A 22,717-nucleotide genomic window follows, 5' to 3' on the forward strand; every position below is an offset into this window, starting at 1 on the left:
AGCACTGAGGCCTCTTATTGTGCTTTCCTTCCAGGCTCAGGAGGTCACTCGGTCCAGATGACCTCGTATTCTGACAGCGGCTACCAGGACAGCAGCGTCAGTTACTACAGCAACCAGAACGTAGTGCGTTCGGAGCCCCGAGCATCAATATCCAGAAGCCCAAGAGCAGAGGGTCAAGCTTCTGGGCAGGTAGGCCTGATCTCCAAAGGGTTACATCACAAGTCACTAACCTTAGAAAGAAAAGCTCAGGGTAAGCTCTGTGTCCACTTAGCTTTTCAGCCACATTTAGTAAGATTAAGAGCACAAAGGTGAAAACCACAAATACAAATGTGTAAAAATGTCTTAAACCAATATTTTAGATCCATCCCTTATTGTGGAGAACATAAATGTTAGTGCTTTGCCAGTTCATAAAGGGTACTACCAGAGTCAGTCCTGTATGATTACAAAATGTATGTGCCACCTTTACAGGCTATGTGACACATTTAATTAACAAGCTACTTTCAACCACAACCATGAATCGGTATGCATAGTCACAGCTATGATTTTTACACTCATAGAGAAATGTAGCCACAGTTATAAAAGTGCAAAAATATCTATGTTAGATCGCAGATGCAAAGCAGGAGAGACATTTTCTCTCGGTGCAGTAGCGTACCAATGAACTCAGCACAAACTACAACAATGTGTTGAGCTCACAATGTCCTCAACACATTTTCATTTGTTTTCCAGTTTTCCATTGGGCTCATGCCTCAAAACTAGCTGCAAAGCTGATGAATGACCTCCTTCTAGCTGACATGAAATACAGAAGTGTCCTCCTCAGTCATGCTAGTTAATGGACAAGCGCTAAACTGTTGTTAACCAAATAATTAAAGTGAGCTTGCAGTAGCTTATCAGCAATGTAGGTGTTCACGTTTTTTCTTACCAAATGTTATGAATTAAAGTAACTTGGAGTTGAGTGATATCAGGAGAACTCAGCTGAGGGGGCACAGTGACCTTTGTGCCGACGCTGCTGTTGTAGTTCGGGAACGTTTGAAAATAGAGCACGACTGTGACTGCCTGTTTTTGTAATTAGATCCTGTCTCTATTAATGTTTCAAAAAGTCCCTATATGTAAGGTATTTATTATGCTTAATTATTTTAAGAATAATATTAACTCATGGTTAAATTCATCTTAATGCATTTAATCATGAGTTATTATTAATCTCTGGCTTTCTTCTACAGTGTGTATTTTGTCTCTCTCCCCTCACCCCCAACGAGTCACAGCAAATTTGTTTCTTCCTGTTAAAGGGGAGTTTTTCCTTCCCACCAAGTGCTTACTCATAGGGAGTCGTCTCATTGTTTGGGTTGTTTCCGTATTATTGTAAAGTGCCTTAAGATGACTTGATTAATGAGATGATAAGATGATGATTTGGCCCTATATAAATCAAACTGAAGTGAACTTGATTGATTAGAGGCTCTTTACTCTAACAAAAATTACACCAAGTAAATCCAGTGTCAATTTTTTTAGTGTGTTAACTGGAAAGATTGTAAAACTCGGACGAGGGCTGTTTTCAGGGAACTCATTAAAGGCAACATTAACTATAGTTCGGCGAAAGAAGTATTTGCCCTCTTCTTCATTTCTTGGTTTTTTGCATATTCGTACCACATTTGCTTCCCCTTCTAAAATCATTAATTGTGATTAATGATTAGAATCACTTAAACAGAACCCGCATGACAAAGTAAAGCAAGCTAAAAGATCTCAAAAAACCACACGTCATGGTACGATCAAAGTTACTCACATCTATATGTGTTATTTGCATTTCCCAAAAAACTTTGTAAACTTTTGGGGAAAAATTCTGTGGACTGATGAGACAAAAGCTTTTTGGAAGGTTTGAGTCCCATTACATTTGGAATTAGACCTACAGAGCATTTCATACCAATAGTCAAACATGGTGGTGGTAGTGTGATGGTCTGGAGGTGTTTTACTGCTTCAGGATGACTTGCTGAAATTCACGGAACCATGAATTCTGCTCTCTACCAGGAAATCCTGAAGGAGGATATCCGACCATCAGCTTGTGCCCTGAAACTCAAACTCACTTGGGTTATGCAGCAGAACAATGAACTCCAAAACACACCAGCAGGTCCACCTCTGAATGACCTAAAATGTTTTGGAGTGGTCTAGTTAAAGTCTGGACTTAAATCAGATTGCAATGCTTTTGCATGACCTTAAACAGGCTCAAAAGTGCAAAGAGTCAAAATCATTCCACAGCGATGTGAAAGACTCATTCCCGATAACCACAAACACTTGATTGGAGCTTCTTGCTGGCAAGATTAGCACAACTAGTTATTAGGTTTAGGGCGTAATTACAAGCACAGAGGCAGGTAGGTTTGAATAACTTTTTTTTTTCCCTAAAAAATTTAATCGTCATTTAAAAAATGCATTTTGTATTTGTCTAGCCTTGTTTGATGATCTGAAACATGCAAGTATGACATGTATGCAAAAAATGTTTTTAAAAATCCAGTCACAGTACGCTAAGCTAACGACAGACTAGCAGAAGCTGCTAAGAGATAGCATTTTAGCTTATAAAGTAACTACTTTCATACTAGAAAAGGTCAAGCCTGTCTTTCACGGGGGCGGTTGTTTCAAAAATTATATAAAATCAGTCAAAAGAAATTTGATTGTAAAATCTCACACCTCTGTCTTTGTTAGCCAAATAACAGATGACAGACCTAGCAATTGTACCAGGGCTCTGCAAATACTAAACTTTCTGTATAAATGATTGGTGTATTTGAGGTTCAGAGATTATTAGAAAGCTTGGACATAAAGGCAGTTTCAGTCCGTTTTTGATCTTTGGAATGAATGAAAGCTCTAATTAACTTTGAACCACAGCTCCTGCCAACCCGGAGGAGATGTTGGCAGTGTTGCCAACTTAGCGACTTTGTCGCTATATTTAGCGAGTTTTCAGACCCCCTTAGCGACTTTTCTCTTAGTCAGTTCTTTTACTGTTACGCTGTTTTGTCGATCACAAGGTTTAAAACTACTATTAAACAAACACACACATACACACACACAAAGTAACTACCCCAGAGTGCCAATTTCGGGTCACTTTTGCTGGTCCAACCCAAAGGAGCAGGGTTGGAATTGTGACATTAAAAAACAATAATTGCTAAAAGAAATTTAGTTTGTTGTTCTAAATAAATTCTAAATGCATTTAGGATGTTTTTTACTCACTTTATGTCTCTTCCACGATATTATTTCTCTCTCCAACAACATAGGTTACAATTACATTAGCATGTCCAATTATGCAAATTAGGCGATGGCCTCATTTGGCGACTTCTAGCGACTTTTAGGACAGCCAATAGCAATTTTCCTTGCCGAGCTAGCTAGCTTATAATTAAAATTGTGGAGAAAAACACAACATCCAGTATCGTAACAAAAAATTTCTGCTCTGAACTGGAAGAAAAAACCCTGAGTAGAAGCTCACATCAAGAAAATAGCTCCTCGGTTCACAGTAGCATCGCTCTGCTAACATGCTAACAGCACATTTGAGCTACTCACCCCCTCCCTTCCTGTGCTGAATCGTAAGAGTAAACGAATCACTCAGGACTCGCTCACCCCCTCCCTCCTGTGCTGAATCATAGAGCGAACGAATCACTCACTCACTAACCCCCTCCCTCCTGTGCTGAATCGTAAGCGAATCACTCAGGACTCGCTCACCCCCTCCCTCCTGTGCTGAATCATATATTACAGATTCAGAGAATAGACATTTCTTACATATTAGCAACTTTCATTCATAGTGAAAATAAAAAAAAATAATAATATAAAGATGGGGTCACATAATTTAACAGATTATTAACTCACTAAATCAAAATCTTCCATAAAGGAAACAAAAAAAGCAGCCTTTTTCTTTTTAACTAAAGTCAAAGATTTAACCAACAGGTTTAAGTCGTTTTTCAAGTAAGCTAGTGTTGGTTTAGTTTTAAAAAAGCGACATTTATTCATTTCACAAAATACACAATTACCCGTTTCTATTTTGAATCTATCACTAAGGAGTCTATTTGTCGGGTAAATTTTATTCAAGATTTTAAATTGGACTTCTTTCCCTTTAGGAGGGATAGGGAAGGTGATATAATCAGTTCTTATTTTTTCAATTTCTTCCCTTTGGAAATCTTTTAATATGTAATTGCGTCTAAGTAAATTTGGAGAATAAAGACTCCTTAATGAAGATCTAAGAAACTTATTATTGCATTTAACATCACAAAATCGAATACCATCTATATATAATTGCCTTAACTTGGGGGAGATGTCAGAATATATTATATCATTTACAACTATGTTTTTAAGTGACAATGGAATGGATTTTATAACCCGATTAAATTTACTTTTAGAACATTGGATATTAAACTTTTGGCAAAAATCTTGATGTCCTAGAACATGTCCTTCCTCATCTACAAAATGGGCAATTGCCCAAACACCTTTTGAGAACCAATCTTGAATAAAAATAGATTTCCTGTTCATCAGTATATATCTATTGTTCCAAATTGGGCTATTATGTGGAGTGAAATTATGTTTAAATAACATTTTCCAATAAAGAAGGACCTGTTTATGGAATTCAGAGAGTTTAGCAGGTCGCTTAGTAATTTCAAAGTCACACTTTAGGAGAAAGTCGATACCCCCCAGTGTGTTAAAGACCTTACTTGGTATAAAAAACCAAATGGAGTGTGGATTATTTAGGAAGGATTTTAACCATTTAAGTTTCAAAACACCATTCATTATATCAAAATCAATTGCGTTTCCACCGCCTTCAATGTATGGTTTAACCAAATCATCTTTAGATATATAATGGCACTTATTCCTCCAAATAAAATTAAAATTCAAGCTATTAATTGTTTTAATAACTTTATTCGATATTGATAAAGAGTAAGCTGGATATATAAATCTAGATAAACTATCCATTTTGGTTAATAATATTCTTCCAAAAATTGTGATGTCTCTTTGTAACCAGTTATTTAAGATTGTCTTAGATTTGTCAACATTATCTAAAATATTCACTTTTTCTAAGACTTTGTGATCTTTTGAAATTGTGATGCCCAAATATTTTACCTCCTTCTTCACCTTTATATCGTACAGTAATTGTGAATTACACTCATTTAATGCCAATAGTTCACATTTATTTAAATTTAACTTTAAGCCTGAAGCTTTTGAAAATGTAGTGATTATTTGTTTTACCAGGGGAATCTGATGTTCATTTTTTAAGAAAAGAGTAGTGTCATCCGCAAGTTGACTAATTATTAAAAAATTATCCATAATCTCAATTCCGGCAACGCTGCTGTTTTTAATTAGAATTGCGAGCATCTCCACAACCATTATGAACAACAACGGAGAGCTTCCACACCCTTGCCTAATTCCTCTTTTGACGCTAAATCTTTTACCAGTACCATAGCCTAATGACACAGAGCTATTTATATCATTATACAGTATATCTATTGTCTTCCTAAATTTATCCCCAAATCCAAATCGAGTTAGTGTTTCTAAAATAAAAGGATGTTCTACTGAATCGAAAGCTTTATAAAAGTCCAAGAAAAGAATAAAACTGTCATCACCAGTTAGATCATTGTAGTCCAGTAAGTCTAAAACCAATCTGATATTATTATGAATGTTCCTGTCTTTCAAAAACCCTGATTGTGTCTCACTAATTATACTTGAAACCCCTTGTTTGAGCCTTGTTGCAACTGAGCTAGAGAAAATTTTATAATCTGTATTTAATAAAGTTATGGGCCTTAAGTTATCCAATTGTCGTTTATCTTTGTTTGGTTTAGGAATTAATGTAATTAATCCTTGTTTCATGCTAGACATCAATTCTCCCTTTTCAATACTGGCCAGTATAGCTTTGAATAAAATTTCCCGTAAGTCTTCCCAAAAAAAATTGGAAGAAATTAACTGTAAGCCCATCTGGACCAGGGGATTTATTAAGTGCCATTTTCTTAACAGATGCATCTAACTCTTCAATTCTGAAGTCAGATTCACAAAATTCCTTAAATGATTCATCAATTTTAGGGACCTGTGCTGAATCATAGACTGAACGAATCACTCACTCACTCACTCACCCCCTCCCTCCTGGCTCACAGCTTCTTCTTCTTTTTGGTTGGCAACCAATGTTAAGGCGCATTACCGCCCCCTGGCTCACAGCTAAATGTTTATTAAGCAATTTTGATAGGAAATTGCTTAATTTTAGAAATGTTTTTGCTCTTTTTTGCTCTATAAAATAGTTGTTTTCTTTTAGAATCATTCATCTTAGCAGTAGGATTTACATGAAAAGAGAAACAAATTAAGTTTGAGTGAAAATGTACATTTTTTGCACTCTCTGGTCAACTGACTCGGTGAATCAAATGACTCAAAAAATCCGATTCACTTTGGTGAGTGACTCATTAAAACTCGATTCAGTAAAAAGAATCAAATTAACCATCACTAGGCAGTGCGGGAGCAGCGGCTTCGCTCATGCGCGATTCATTTGCCGTTTGGACGCACAGGTGTGAACGTCTCCTGCCCTCATAGCAGCTGGGGGAGGACTATCCTCCGCCTGTGAGCGCTTTGGCGCGGGAGAGGTGCCCAAGGCAGCATCGCTGCCTGTTGAGAGTAAGAGCGATACGCGTTTTCACGTCAAAAAGTCGTCATAAATAAGTCTCCAGTAATACCAGAAAAAGTCGCCAGATTTGTCGCTAGTCGCTTTTTAGAAAAAAAAAGTCGCTAAGGGGGTCTGAAAACTCGCTAAATATAGCGATAAAGTCGCTAAGTTGGCGACAACACGGTGAATTCCAGCTGCTAGCGAATCATCGAGTAACACGATCAAAAGCTCCAGCGCAGGTAATTGAACCTCATGAGGAGAAATCATATTCAGGTTTCCCACATTTGAATGGTTTTCAGAGCGTTGCCACCCGAAAAATATGTATTTCTTTGCTCTAAGTAATAATATTCTTTCTTAAAGTAATGACAGCTGGTTGAGGCTCGGTAATTACTGTCATGAGCGACGAAGAACATCAGCTAAACCCTTCAAATCAAAAACCACTTCTACCTTGAAATGTCTCAGGCTCAAACATTATCAGCTCCTTTCTTTGTGGCTAATAATTATACGCACTTAGAATGAAAGTAGGAGTAGGAATGACAGACAATGGTGAGCCTGTTTGAATTTTCTCCTGATTTATTCCAAACCCAGCAGCCTCACTGGATGGGCTTACATGTCTCCGCTCTTAATTTCCCTTCGAGGCGTTCGAGGCTGCGATGGATTAAGGCGGCACAGATCGGCATCCAGTTGGCTGAGTCTGTAATTAGGAGACATTCTATATTTCATAAATGAGGAGAAGAAGAAAAAAGGGAAAATGTTTGTTACCATAAATCAGGAAAATTCTGTCAAGTCTTCCCTAAAAAGTGACGCTCAGTCTGAAGTGTAATGAATTAGGACGTTTTCCCAGAGGCAAGCACGTTCAGCTTCTTGGACAAATGGAAAAGATAATGATGCTCTTCATCAGACGTGATGAAGTGCGTTGTCTGAGAGTGTCGCATTACTCCTAATTGGCGAGTATATTTGCAAATGGGAGAGGCGCAGTGTGCAGACTTTAATGTTCATTTGTCAGGTATTTATTTAGAAAACCAAAATGCTGAAGTGATTAATTGTCAACACTGTTACGGGTATTATACTTGACATTTTTAGTCACAGAGGAGCAAAGAATCAAGTGAATGTTAATTAGAAATGAATAAAATGCCATTAAATGTCATTTAATAATGATGCAGGCAGGACTACTGGAATATTTATTTAATTTCAATTATCCAAAATAAGAATACGGATTTTCAGTGTTTTTAATTGTTTCGTTTCTCTGCACCCTTCCAAGCACATCACTGAACATGATGCACATTTTAAACAGCACATAAGGGCAATTTAATGGTTTTTGCACAAACGTAATGACCTGTGAGATGCAAAGGGCACTTTAGGAAGGTGTAATAAAAATTCATGCCTCATTATCAGATGAATAAAATGTCACACTCTACTCTCTGGAAGGGTAAACTGTAATATTTCTTCTCCTCTTGGTTTCCCAGGCCTCCAGCCGGGTGTTACGGAGGATGGCCTCCCTCCCCTCCAGGAGCCAGTCTCCTGGCTGCGGCACCGCCGGCACAGTCTCACCTTCCCGCATCTCCCTGCGAACATCCCAAGGCAGCACGTATGACTCGCCCATCCTGTCTGAGCCCAAACCGCTGGCCGCTGTTTTCCCAGGCACTACCATGCCGCCCTCCTGCCCGTCGCCGACCTCCCCGACTGAGGGCACCCAGGGTAGAGGGGGTGGTGCAGGTGGAATTGTAGGAGGAGTCGGACTAGGAGGAGGCGAAAGAGGAGGAGGACGTCTGGGGTCCTCCCTTTCCTTGATCGAGGGGAGGGGTTCAATGGGGTCACCGCTGCGCTCAGGAATGACGGCGGTGCCACAGCACTACGGCTCCACCCTCCCCAGGCAGAGCCAGCCGCTGGCGTACGGCGCCGATCCATACGGCCTGTACCAGAGGAGCGCTCTGCCCCGCCCAGACAGCCTCATAGGTCAGTGTGACACCCAGCTAATAACCGTCATGCTCATCGGTACCTGAGGAAATCAGTCCCCAGAAAAAGGATGAGATTGTCAACAGTCTTTCTAATGTGCCTCCACCTTAAAAACAGATTATTAGCTTTCCTGATGAGATTTAGATGCAGCGAGTTGTCACAGATTAGCTTTAAGACTTGAGACAGGAGAAAACGGCAAGCCCGGCTATGTCGATCGACTCTAAAGTTCAGCGATTACATGTTTTATCTTGCTTGTTTTATCCACATAAAGGTCATAATGTTACAGAGGGTTATCTGTCTGCAGACAGCAGTCTCCACTCATTTCTCAGATTAAATCAGCTCATCAGAGTCTGTTTCCTGAGCTGCCAGATGCGTCACGTTGTCTTGTTTCCCTTCTTAGAGTGTACGTACCTCAAACTGCCAAAAAGCAACAAGATTTTCTATTTTTGAAGCTGTTCTAAGCAGTATTTATAGTCATATATTAAAACATTAGCTCCATTTATTTACATTTTCCATTTGCTCCCTAAAATCAGAAATATTTATAGCAGAAGTACACATTGCATTCAACAGCTTTTTAAGGTTTCTACCAGTGTAGTTGTTTCTGCAAAAACTACAACTGTTATCTTAGCAGTTCTGGTTTTTGAATTAGCAGGCTAATAAATGTATCATATTAGCCTCCTGTAGCCATTAGCCGTTTTACAAAAATAACAGCTTGAAAAATAATCAGAGACGTTTTGAAAAAAGGAAATAACTACTACTGTTTCAACGTTTCAGCCGGTAATTATCTACTTATGTCACAAACTGCAGATTGAAGCCCACTAAATCATTATTTGAAGACTTCTAAACAATGTTAACTATGATTCAGTGCTTATTTGCTGATTTGGTTTTAACTTTTTGGATGGTTTTGTAATTTCTCTATTCTTTTTCTTTTTGTTCACCCAGGTCCTGGCAATCAGGACAATCAAGATATTGTAAAAAGCAATAAAAATCAGAGCGTATAATGTAAAACATAACTGGTCCACTTGCAGTTAAGTCTGTGTGACTTTACAGAACAACTTGGAAACAAAGGGCTTTCATGCTTCAGCAAATCCAATCCCAACTAAAAAAAAATATGGTTTTAAAATAAAGCCAATTATTAAAAAGCATGATCTAGATCAAAGTCCTTCTTTGTTTCAGTTCTCAGAGGGAAACTAGGTCAAATAAGGCATTAAATTCGTAGTCTTAAATTCGACATAGTAAAACCATCACAACCAGTAAATGTTCATGAATAGCTTGATTCTCTTTCAGAGCTGCAGAGGCTGATAAAAATCTCAGGTGTGAAACTGTGTAAACGAACCTCTGGGATCACTGCAGCCTACGGTCTGATATTGCATTCCAAACGTACTGAGTGGAAAGGCGCAGCTTCTCCTTTCCTCCTCCATCTCTTGAGTCAGTAATGTAGCCGGTAGAGAGGTCAGTCTCTGGCCTGGAGGGCTGCTGGAGAAACGTTAAGTTTCCCTTGAGAAAATGGCTGCACTGCAGCGGGAGGCGGACTGATTGTGCGCTCTCCTCGCTGTAAATAAACAAAGCCACGCTCCACAGCCTCGACACCATTTCCTCTGTTGATTTAATAACCTTTCCTTGGTCTGGGGAAAGTTGACTGAGCAGCGCTGATTTAATATTGTAGCACACAACATTTGTGCTCTCTGCAGATGTTTCCTGCGTCTTTGTCAAGTGTCCAGAATCATTAATCGAAGCTCACGTTGAACAAAATGAGTTTGAGGCAAAGTGCAAGCTCAGCAGGTGATGTTATCTCCTATCCAGGCTTGGGGAGCTCATTTCATGTTTGTTTGTTTTTTTTCTTTTCTTCAGTCAAATTATCTTCCGGCACTGGCAGATAATGCTGCTGGGTTCGATAAAATTTTATTTGATGCACGCTAGTATGAAAAATAAGGAGTGCAATGTCGTCTGGGAAGGATCTCACTTGTAGCAGGTAGTTCTGAAGTCTTTTAATTTTAATCTTGTTGGCGGCTGTGATTGATGTGCGGCAGGTTAAAGGAAAACAAGGCAGAGACAGAGCCAATGCTTAAAAAACACACTGCGCACGATCGCAGGGCTTCCATTTTCTCTCTCATGTGCCGTTCAGCAAAATGATGGCTGAGCGAGGAAACCGCGTTAGTATCAATCGGTTTGAATATGAAGCAGAAGAAAGAAGCAGCAAGGGGTTGCAGTGCAGCAGGTCGACAGTGATTTATATTGCATGTAACACTCATAGAGGAGTGTTTGACCAGAAGGCTGCTGGATGCTAAGAACCTTGACTTCTGCTTGCTATGAACTGTGGTCTCACTACCATCAGTCTGCACATGCCCAGTGGGAGCATATCTAGCAGGGGGCTTGTGCAAGAAAAACTTTGGAGAGCAGTCCATACCTGATTTAAATTTTGCCCATGTCAGTTTCAAGTTCACCTTCTCCTGCACATCTGGACCATTTTCAGTTCCACTGCTATTTTTAGATGGGGTTTTTTTTAGATGTCCTGTTATACTTGCGCCTATTACACTTTGACAGCAAGCATTAACGTCTTCATTAGAACATAAAAAAACAGGGCATGAGCTGAGCTGAAACAAACAATCAAAAACTAGGAATTTTGGGGTGACGTGGAACAAGGAAAAGATATTACTTCGTGGGAGGATGCAACAAAGGACAAGTTAATACAGACACAATAGATAGACACAGGGTGATTAGGGAAGTGGAGACACAGAAGAACTAAATCACAGGAGAAAAGACAAAGGAAGCAAAACTAAAAGCAAAGCACCAAGAACACTGACTCTCAAAGTAAAACAGCAAGTGTGATAACAGGAAATGCAGAAACACAAATTAACTAACAGTGCGTTCCTGAGTAAATCTGAATTTCCAAGTTCCCATTGTGAAACGCGGAAAGTCCCTCTAACTCAGATTTCCCACTCAGAAAGACGAAGCAGCCACAGCAACCCCGAGTTAACAATGCAAGATGGTGCCACTGAATATAAACAGAGGTAAAACTTAAACTTTTATCCTGTAATGTCACTGTTGTTCATTTATGAGTCACTCAATAAGCTATATGCAGAGCACTGACCAGGCTCTAGTCATGAATGTGTTTAAGTGCAAAAGAATATTTATATTGTGCTCTACTGCTAGTGATACCTGAATGGTTCTACCTTGCTAAGGAACCAAATCAAATCCTGTTTTTCCTCACTTTTTCAAGAGCACGCTATCTCCCAACATCCGAGTTCTGAGGTATCTGTAACGCAGCATAAACATGGGAGCCTTGACACAAGAGGATTAAACAATGAGGGAGGAATAAACTCTAAAGCAACCAGGAGCAAGTAGTAGCACTAAATACACCAAAACATACATGAAGTAAATGTAAACCCTTTACAAACCACAGCCCAAATAGATGATTCAAATAAACTAAACAAAAACACTGGACCCAGTGTATCTGCTGTCCGCACTGGATATGCAATGTTTGTCACAATCGAGATTCTTAAACTTGACTTTTGTTTTTGGCCAAAGCTGCAGGGAGGCAAATGCGGCAAATGGTCCAAATAGCAACCGATGATTATGTTGGTATCTGCAAAAAACCTCACAATGGTGTGCACGACAGTGTAGATATTTTACTTCAGACAACTCATAATGTTACAGCCGAAGTCCATCCATGACAATGATGTCAGGAGTACAGGCTCCTGGTATTGCTTCTCAGCTGACATCCTAACCCTTTAACTCTTTCCCCCTTAAATGTCTACTAGAAGTAACCCGTGTTTCTCTTTTCTGAACTGAGTGGTTTCCATATTTCAGGCACAAAAGAACAAACTTTCCAGAACAAAACGACTGCGTGTGCGTTAGAAGTTAGTGAGGGTGATCTCTGCCTATACAGCTTACCAGGGCTACCCTTGAAAAATCCTGGAACCTGTTCTAATCTTTATTGATTTATACTGAGATGTCAAAACTAGTCATTGACGGTACAGGGGAGGTCGTCACATGCAGTCTTTATGGGGGTTTGGAATTGGGTTCAATGAAAACTGCTTATTTGTAGCTGCTGAACCAGCTCTCATCACCATTTGTGATCCTCTATAGAGAATTCAGGTCATTTGGAAACAGAGCTTGATGTTTGATCACACCTCATATCTTAGCAGCTATTACTGCTACTATTCCCGTTACCAGTTTTTACACATACGCACAGAGAAGCCCACTCAGATTCAGATTCTCACCTGGTTTTATTGTCATCACAGATCTTCAAAAGTAAGAAGTTGGTGAAAATGTTTTAGCAGATCACAATTAATAAGACACCATATTTTAGATATATGCAAATGCAAAAATATAAGAACATTTGTCTGGCAATTAATTAATTAATAAACAGTCATACTTTGTCCAGGAAAATAGCTCATGTGAGTTCTTACAGGCCTGGAACATGTTGCGGTTAAGGTTGTGAGCGCCTTTGATGAACCGTTGGCTGGGCAGTGCATCAGTGCTCGTACATCTTCTGGAAGAAAGGAACCTCACTTCCCATAATAGGCTCTGCCTCCCTCACCACTCTCTTTGAGATGACTTAAGATACTGTGGTTATAGATGGATGGACATGGTCACATGATACTTAGGAGTCCAAAGTATGCCAAGAAAGTATCCCCCACACATTACACCACCAGCAGAACTGCCGATATAAGGGAGGACAAATCCACACTTCTAGGTTGTTCCATCTGAATGTTGCAGGGGGATTTGAGACTCAAGTTGTAACTTCACTTTCTTCACAGGAGTGGCACCTAGAGTGGTCTTTGTGCCTCTGTAGCCCAAGGTTCGGGATTTTGTGCATTTAAAGATGCTTCTCTGCAGACCTTGGTTATAATAAGTGGTTTTCCGAGTCACTATTGTCATCAGCATGAAGCAGTCTGCCCATTGTCCTCTGATCTCTGGCATCAGCAAGGCATGTTCACCTAGAGAACTGCTGCTTACTGGATATTTTCTCCTTTTCAGACCAGCCTATGTAAACGCTAGAGATGGTTGTGTGGGAAAATCCCAGTAGGTCAGCAGTTTCTATAACACTCTGACCTATAACCATGCCACGTTCAAAGTCACTTAGATCACCTTTCTGCTCAGTTTGAACTTCTAAGGCTGGGAAGTCTACATAACAGATTTGAGCTTGTTAAATGTGGGCCTGGAAAGAAGCTGAAACTAAACTGAACCATTTCTAGGTGGATAGAAAGATGACGCTTCTACCCTTCTTTCGTCATCTCAAGCTGCTCTGATGTCTGGCAGCTCACCGTGTATTTATATATTTTTAAGCAGTGAGTACTTTTCAGTGTGAGTACACACCACAGAGCCTTTGTTAGAACTAACTACAGTCCAGTCTTGAGTCACCGCAGCTCCGCTCCAGCTCGGTCTCACCTAACGAGAGACTGGCGAACACACGGGCCTCCAGGTGAGTTCAGTTTGTCTAACGAGGTGCTAGGAGTGGATTTGCAGCCAGTGCAGTCAGGGTGAGTTTGCAAGTCTGTCATTCATGCATGCCGCCGTGATTATTTTTATTATTAATTATAGCTCAGTGTGTCAGTTTTGACATCTTCATTGTGCTTATTCTGAAAATGAGATAAAACGGAGAACAGAAGTTGGCCCGTTTGCCTGATAAATAACCTGCTTGTGTTTAATATGTCATTTAGTCGGAACCTTTAAAAATAGAGTAAAACTGGTGAAATGTCAACACATTTAGTGCCACTAAACATTTCCTTTTGTTTTATGCGAACTGTGGGAACTGTGAAGCTTTGAGGGATGAAATTAGTTTGACCACTCATCAAAATTAGCAGCTACTGTCAGTCTACAGAGTTAATAACAACGTTAAGTGGATGATGAGGATGATGAGAAGCTGACTGACTTTCTGTTGAGAGCCAACCTTTTGACTTTGTGCCTCTCCGATTGGTTGAGACAGCCGAGGCTGGCTGAGAAACTTGAGAAGGGATTATTTCTGTACTGCTGCCAGGCTGTTCAATGAGCCTGGCTTACAGCTGCCTTTGAGGCGTCTTTGGAGCACATTTCAGACCCAAAAGTGGCTTTGAACTGGACGTGTTTGACTCTGTCGCCGGGGCCGTGGTGATGTTGAAGGACGTGAGCTTTGTATTCTGGAAACGTTAGGACGCAGCCGCTCCTTGCCTGTTAACTGGTTATCGACAGCTTCCTCCCTGCACGAGGCCGGTGGAGGATTTACTGTCGGAGAAGCGACACAGATTTATGCCTCGTCCTGCCCTCTGCCACTTTACTAAGCCGCTCCCACTGACCCATATAGGGGAGTTTCTATCACAAAGCCCCATGGCGCATCAGCATGTGATTATCAGCTGACTGCACTGGAAGGCTTTATTGTACTAGTCTTCATATGTTTTCTTCTGCACTGTTTTTGTGTGCATCAGCTCGAGCATATGTGTCAAGAATATGAATATGCATTTGTGCATCTTGTGTGTTGTGCTATTGTTGTGTTTGTGCATGTGTGAAAACAGGATGGAAGGATTTCTTGTGCGTTATGTCTGTGTGTGGGTAGGAGGCAGAATCAGTGAACTAAATAAAATGCCTTCTATTCTCTAGCTGACTGGTTTTCATCCTGCAGTGCTGCTAAGTGGCCTAATACGTCGCCTAAGTCCTTATTCCCGGTTATCCTGCAGATCCAGCGTAATCCCAGATTACACGAGAGAGATAAGCAATAGATGGATATACAAGATTAGGCTATTACTGATCAGTGAAACTCGTGGCTTAGGTACTGAAACCCGGTGTGCCTCCAAAACACGAATGCAACTGCAAGATGAGCTGGGTTTTTTGTTTGTTTTTTTGTGGAAATAATTTTTTCAATAAGCGCTGTCATTATTATGCTTCAGATTTTTAAGTTTTGGTCTTCCCAGATCTCTTTTTGATTGAAAACAGAAAAATAGATACAGGAAGGATCTGTTTTCATGTAACAAGGATTGATCCGCAATGTCTGATTTAGCATAATTAGCTAAAAGTCATACATGGACAGATATCTAAAGACAGCAGATGAAATAGTGTAAAACCATATATGGATAATGTAAATGTGTAAATTGTTCAAATAGATGCTAAATGTAATAGGTAGGTAGGTAAATGGCTGATATTGTAGAAATTTGTAGTAACTTAAAAATGTGGTTTAAAGCCGTGAATAAGCATTTTAGCTAAAATTATTGGGTAAGTGGCTGAAATTGGGTTTAGAAGTAGCATAAAAATGTATAAAATTGTTTAAAATGATTGGATAAATGATTTTAAAAGCTCAACGTAAAAGATTATTGTTTGAAATGGTAATTAAAAGTTGTCGATAGATGGCTGAAATTTTAGTGAATTAGAAATTTTGTGCTAAATGCATGTAAAGACAACAAAACACTAAATGTAAAGCTGCAGGCTTTTCATTTAAAGATACTCCAATATTCCTTACCTCACATCACCTCATGTCTCATTTTATTTATTCAAAATGACTTCTGCGTTATTCTTGTGTTGCCAGTGCAGACTTCTCCCTTGCAACATCGTCACCATTTTCTCTGCTTCTCCTGGAATTGAATGTATTTGTCCTAAATTAGAGAAATGAGAGCATGGTGGTATGCAGGATGCACAAGCCTGTGGGTTCAGATTCAGTCTGATTCACAAATATACAGCTGTGGTAAGAATAAAATAGGTAGGTGTGCACGTTTAATTAATCTGATGGTAATTTTGGGTACGGATGTATTTTTTTGTGAAAGATGAGAACATTTCTACTAAAATATTAGTGAATGAATCCCAGTTATCCCAGGCCTAGCGGCAAATCTGCAACAAAATGGCTAAAAAAAGAAAAAAAAACATCCTTGAGCTGTTACTACATTACTTTAAGATGTGGCAGCTGAAGAAGGCTTCACAAGCTGCTGAATCAAGTTTCCACGGGACTGGAGACTTTAAAGGTTTTAGATTAGTGTGTGAAAGTGTGTCTCAGAGTGCTTAAATGGTTGGGATATCTAAAAGTAGTCTGAGTAACTGACAGAAACGTCTGTAAACCGCTGACACCAGTTTACTAGCTTAAACCTTAATGGATAAAAAGATAAATTCGGTTTCAGAGAAATTGTTACATTATTCACCAGATAAGCGGGTTGAGGATGGAATTATTCAGATTCTATTTTGGTTTCTAGTTATAACAATGCAAACCAGCCTTGACATTGACAGTTTAGCTGTAATAAATTATACACAGGACACAGTCGTCTTTATATTATTAATAGTGAAGTAATCTCCAGTTTAGGAGCCGCTGCAGTGCTCGATGTTTGATAAAAGCCTTTGCGAACCCCTTGAAACCTGATTCTGTGTCGTTCTAGCACATTTCATACATTTGGTAGCTTTAGCATCCTCTAACCTGAAGGTCACACTCTTTATGGGCCATTGAAGAGCCCTCGAGTACGACCCCGAGGTCCAGATTGAACAGGGATTTTTTCATTTTTTCATTTTCTTTCAGAAATACATCCAGCCATGTGAGATCAGAGCACCCATCTCTTTCACTAGGACATTTATGTAAATTGAGAGAGGCAAACTGCAGAAGTAAATGGCTCCTTCATCACCAGCTTTAAGTGCAAATTGTGTGCTTCAGCTGTTGGACTGATCCGCCGAGGCTGCCCCCCTCATGCCCTAAAGCTTCTTTATAATTGGAGCACTCTTTGAACTGATCTGCTCTGAGATTGGAGGATGGAAAAACCCTCTGCTCTACTTGTTTGACTTGCTGGTGTCTGAGCCTGCAGCACGGTTTGAATGACCAGAGTCTTCATGCATTTTATAGGCGAACAACAGTTTCTGGTGACTTAAAATACAGAGTATTGAACAGTATGGATTGGCACGGTCTCACAAGTTGATGACAAGCATGCGAGCCAGATAATGAGGCGATTTCATGTGTGACCATGATAGGCTGGTGTCATGCAGCTCTGGGCTTTTTTTTTTCTTTCTTAGATATTAGACATTGTGTTTTCTTGCACATTTTTCAGTATTTCTGCACACAGTACATGTGAAGTAGCTCAAGTGACATGAGCACCTTGAGGTGTACCATCAGAACATGGTACACTGAGGCCATAAAGGGTCAGCAACAACACTCAGGTAGACTGTGGTGATTAAACGATGCTCAGTTTGTATTAAGTGTGCCAAGAAAATATCCCCCACACAATTACCCCACTAGCAGCCTGAACCCTTCATAGAAGGCAAGATGCTTTACTGCTTTTTACACCACATTGTGACGCTACCATCCAAATGTTGCAGCAGAAATTGAAAATCATCAGACTGGGCAGTATTTTTACAGTCATCTACTATCCAGTTTTGGTGAGCCAGTGTGAATCCTCAGTTTCCTGTGCTCCATGCGGTCTTCTGTTGCTGTAGAACAGGGGTGTCCAACTCCAGTCCTCGAGAGCTACTGTCCTGCAGCTGTTAGATGCATCCTTGTTCCGACAGAATGGCTTATTACTGGGCCTTTGCCAAACTTGATGGCATGCTGAAGTGGTAATCCAACCCTTTGATTCAACTGTGTTGGAGTCGGGATGCATCTAAAAGCTGCAGGAAAGTAGCTCTCGAGGACTGGAGTTGGACACACCTGGTGTAGAAGATGCTCTTCTGCATATCTTGGTTGTATCGAGTGGTTATTTGAGTTACTGTTGCCTTCAGTATGAAGCAGTCTGGTCATCGTCCTCTGAGCTCTGACGTCAACAAGAGATTTTCTCCCAGAGAACTGCTTCTCGCCGGATATTTTGTTTGTTGTAAACTTTAGAGATGGTTGTGTGGTGTAAATCCCAGTAAGTCAGCAGTTACTGAAATATTCAGACCAACCATCGTACCACATTCAAAGTTGCTTAAATCACCTTTATTCACCATAAAGGGTGACTTGACCATATTTGCATGCCTAAATAAGTTGCTGCCATATGATTGGCTGAGAAGACTTTAGCATTAATGAGCAGTTGTACCTAACAAAGTTGCCGGTAACACTATTAGGATGTCTCCTCATCCTCTGTGAGTGTAGTATGGAGGAGGCCACCTCAGTTTTTTCAGAGGCAAAATGCCTCTTTACCAAAGGGTAAAGTCTCAAAAACATTTTTATGTTTACTGTGGTGTAAATAACGTTTATTTAAAAGCTTAATTGTCTACTTGCAGGGCTCCACAGCTCATACGCCGGTCACAGCGGGCAAATTGATCCAGAGCTGAGGGCGGCGTTGTCTCCAGACTGCCACATGACGCCTGTTTTCGACGAGCGCTCCTTCCACAGCCCCCTGTACCACAGCCCCACCCACGACCCACATGGCTCCCTCTACAGGACAAACACAGGTACTGCACATCAGCAGAAGTTACTTTGACTTGTTTATAAGGAAATATTTCTGCTAGCTGCATGTGACAGTTGGTTATTTAAATAAAATTAACAAATTTTATGTCCTAATAAATCAAATTTATGTTTTACTGTGAATTATCAATACATTTCAGCACTAAATCTAACTGGAAATCAAAAGGAAGTAAATGCTAACTGCCCCAGAAAATCTGTATCATATCCGTAGCAGTGCTGGTGGTGGTATTGGGTTGTGGTAGCAGTCTTTTTGAAATGAGAGAGTTACTCAGACGACCCAGTTTTTATTTTTTCTTGTTTCCCCAGGTTGAGATGGAGCTCAGTTTCACATCTGGTTAGAAATTATTCCTTTAAAATCTGTGGCGGAAATCGTGGTTTACAGGCACAGGAACTGTTATTACTATCGCTCCCCGAGGTCAAACTTTAATTAGGCTGAAACCTTTCATGTACTCGGCAGCTTCTTAATTGAAGTCTTTGCTGAATGATTTAAGGCTGAAAGCTCTGTAGAGTTTGATAGTGGAGGATCTAAGGAGCCATTTTAGTTTTGTTTAGTCAAGATTTAAACAGGTTTGGCCTGAGACTCGTCTCCCTGCCTGCTGAAGCACTTAATGTAGAATATTACTTTCTCTTTTATGTGACCTTGGAGGCATTTTGACGATATAAACTGCCTCCAGAAACACATCCTTGATCACGAATGAAAGAAAGCACAGATTAAATTTCCTAATTTTCTTAGGAATGGGGACTCTCCCTCGGACCACAAGCCATTGCAACACGCTGCCGTACCAAAGAAGCAGCTATGGGCTGAGCTCTGCAGCTGTATACGTCGACTCCTTCAGGGTTCCCGGCGAGCCCGCCTACTCACACAGGCACTCTGGACTGGTGGACCAGGTGGTCACCCGAACCCCGTCCATCGAGAGCATCCATAAGGACCCCAGGTACTCAAAGTCTCCAACCACCAGTTCTTCTCAGTACAATACAGTTTAATTAGCATGTATACTGGTGCATTAATGTGAGTGAGCTTGCCACAGTCTTTATTTTGGGGGGGTTTAGGCTGTCTCTGTGTTGTCTGCAGGCCTCTGTTGGGGCCTCGCCATCTGCTGCAGGACTTCTTTTTCATCTCTTGGCTGTAGATTTTTTGTTTTTGGAGTCTGGCTGTTTGAGCTCGCTGAATTAATTTGGCCCCCGTTTTTGCTGATGATGAGCAATATAAACACACAAATCACTCAAACTTTTACACAGTGATGTAGGTGGTCACAGAGTGGGTATTCAATTTATTCAAATTCTGTTACTTGACAAAGAGAGTGTTTATTTTTACAAAATTGCTAAAACCCATAGTAGATGCTTGCAATATACGTGGGAATGTCTTCAGCACCATCTAATGCTCTGCTCAGTCATCCTAGTTTGTTTGCTTATTTGCTGATTTACCTGTTAAATATCAGGCAATCAAAAGGATAAATCCTCTGAAAATAGAATAGTCTAAAGTACAACCAGCAGCTAAACATTAAAAAAAAAAAATGTCAGAAGTGTTATAATGAATCCAAGATGCTACAAAACAGCACAAATAAACCAAAAATGGCTGAGCGTAGAAGGTGAGCCACCCTTATGGAGACTTTTCTCTCTGTTTCCCATCAGGGAGTTTGCTTGGCGTGACCCCGAGCTGCCCGAGGTCATCCACATGCTGCAGCATCACTTCCCCTCTGTCCAAGCCAACGCCGCCGCCTACCTGCAGCACCTGTGCTACGGAGACAACAGGGTCAAGGTGGAGGTAAGGTGATGATACATGCTGGGCAGTCTGTCTGGGTAAAAATAACCAGACAAACATCACAGATATGACTCAGTCGCTGCTGCCGTGTCTAAAGGTTTCAAAAACAGCTGTGCTGAGACCTAATTAATGTTGATCCTGTCCAAAAAACATCAGGAAGAACCCATTAAGAGTTCCAGTCGGGGACAGGACAAGCTATTTAAACAGGATTAAAGGGATTTCATTGTATACGGTGCAGAAAGAATTATATCTTAATCCGTTGAAATACTAGCAAGTCTAATCACCCGTTAATTTTAAAACATCAATTTAATAGAGTAAAAGCTGGTTCCAGTTTGCAAACATGAACACTGGTGCTTTTCTCTGCACAGTGATCCACACCTTTTATGCTGCACATCGACATTATTAAAGTTAGCAAAACAGAACACTCTAAAACTAAAAGAGGTAAAATAAAACTAAGTGTTCCCCAGAAGTGCCAGCAGAATGAGCATGTTTAGTAAGACTGACATTCCTATATGACAGTGACAGGCAGCTGTCTCAAAAAGTGTTTGGATTATCCAGAGTGCAGTTTTTGAGGGGAGGGTCAGAGGAGATGCATCTACAGGACAAACAGTCAAATCAGAAACTGACTTTCAGCGGTCTTCATCCCTTGACAGCAGAGGTGACACTGTTGTTGGGCGGGGGGGAGGGGGATCAGGAAACATCTGTTCAAAATCCCACAGTTATGAAGTGCACAGTTTGCTTTCTTTGCAAGTAATGGTGCAGCTGCTGTGACGGGCTGATAGAGAGGAACAGACACTCTCTTGAGTGGAAGAGTGAAAGGATCCTGCCTAACCTGACGGCCCTTCTCTGCATCATTCAGTTAGAACTTCTGCTTCACTGCTGTAAAATATGTTAGTCGTGTCATTATCACATATTTATAAACTCTAAACCTCAGTCAGATCAGTCTGCTGCTGATCTCAGTAATTGTAATGCATCCTTCCCTGTGCAGGGAAGTACTCATGTGGGTAAAAAGCAGTATAATAATAAATATGCTAACAGGCTTCAGAGGATAGGCACACAGGATAGTGTGTCATGAACATTCTGGTTCATGACACACTCCCCACAACATGAATGGTTTTCTCTCCTCATCTTTTATGGGTTTTCTTTGTTTGTTTATTCATTTTTTCACTAGTTTTGCATTTACCAGCATCAGGGTCACTATTGGTACTGTAGCATGGGGAGATACCTGGACCCTACAGAGGCTGCACAGGTAGGCCAACTTCCTGGTGGAGTCATGGCATTGCCAGGTTTGCTGTGTCTTCCAGCACAGTCTAAAGAGCATGGAGGAGACAGGCAGTTACAGGGCCGTACAATGCCCTTAATCCATCAGCTGGACCAGCATCTGCTCCCTTGTGCAAGGAGGAACAGGAGCACTGCCAGAGATACAAAATGACCTGCAGCAGGCCGCTGGTGAGTATGTCTCTGACCAAACAATCAGAAACTGACTTCATGAGGGTGGCCTGAAGGTCTGACATGCTCTTATGGGCCCTGTGCTAACTGCTTGGCACCGTGGAGCCCAATTGGCATTTACCATAGAATGCCAGAGTTGGTAGGTTCGCTACTGGTGACCTGTGCTTTTCACAGATGAGAGCAAGTTCACACGGCGCACATGCGACAGATGTGAAAGGGTCTGGAGAACCTGTGAAGAACGTTGTGCTGCCTGTAACATCGTTCAGCATGACCGGTTTGGTGGTGGGTCAGTGATGGTCTGGGGAGGCATATTATTGGAGGGACGCACAGACATCTACAGACTAGGCAACGGCACCCTGACTGCCATTCGGTATCGGGATGAAGTTCTTAGACCGACTGTCAGACCCTATGCTGGTGCAGTGGGTTCTGGGTTCCTCCTGGTGCATGACCAAGCCCGGCCTCATACCACATAAGGGTTTGCAGGCAGTTCCTGTGGGATGAAGAAACTGGCTGTTACACTCACCTGACCTAAATCCAAAAGAACACCTTTTGATCTTTGGTCCATCCAGTCCCCTCAGACTGTCCATGAGGTCAGTGGTGCCCTGCTTCCAGGTCTGGGCGAAGA

At 40.9% G+C, this 22,717-nt stretch overlaps 1 protein-coding gene across 4 annotated transcripts in view; it reads left to right on the plus strand.

Moving 5' to 3' along the window:
- LOC146361189 (plakophilin-4-like) overlaps window positions 1–22,717 on the plus strand; it is a 90,836-nt gene that overhangs the window by 35,479 nt on the left and 32,640 nt on the right. For all 4 annotated transcript variants that reach the window (XM_084921037.1, XM_084921035.1, XM_084921034.1 and 1 more), the window contains exons 6-10: window positions 35–189; window positions 8,068–8,557; window positions 18,698–18,868; window positions 19,615–19,816; window positions 20,514–20,646. In XM_084921037.1, the coding sequence (XP_084777163.1) occupies window positions 35–189; window positions 8,068–8,557; window positions 18,698–18,868; window positions 19,615–19,816; window positions 20,514–20,646 (1,151 nt within the window). The remainder of the gene's footprint in view (window positions 1–34; window positions 190–8,067; window positions 8,558–18,697; window positions 18,869–19,614; window positions 19,817–20,513; window positions 20,647–22,717) is intronic.

The sequence above is a fragment of the Perissodus microlepis genome, chromosome 23 (genome assembly GCF_051167445.1).
Source record: "Perissodus microlepis isolate ML-2025 ecotype Zambia chromosome 23, ASM5116744v1, whole genome shotgun sequence".
Lineage (NCBI taxonomy): Eukaryota > Metazoa > Chordata > Actinopteri > Cichliformes > Cichlidae > Perissodus > Perissodus microlepis.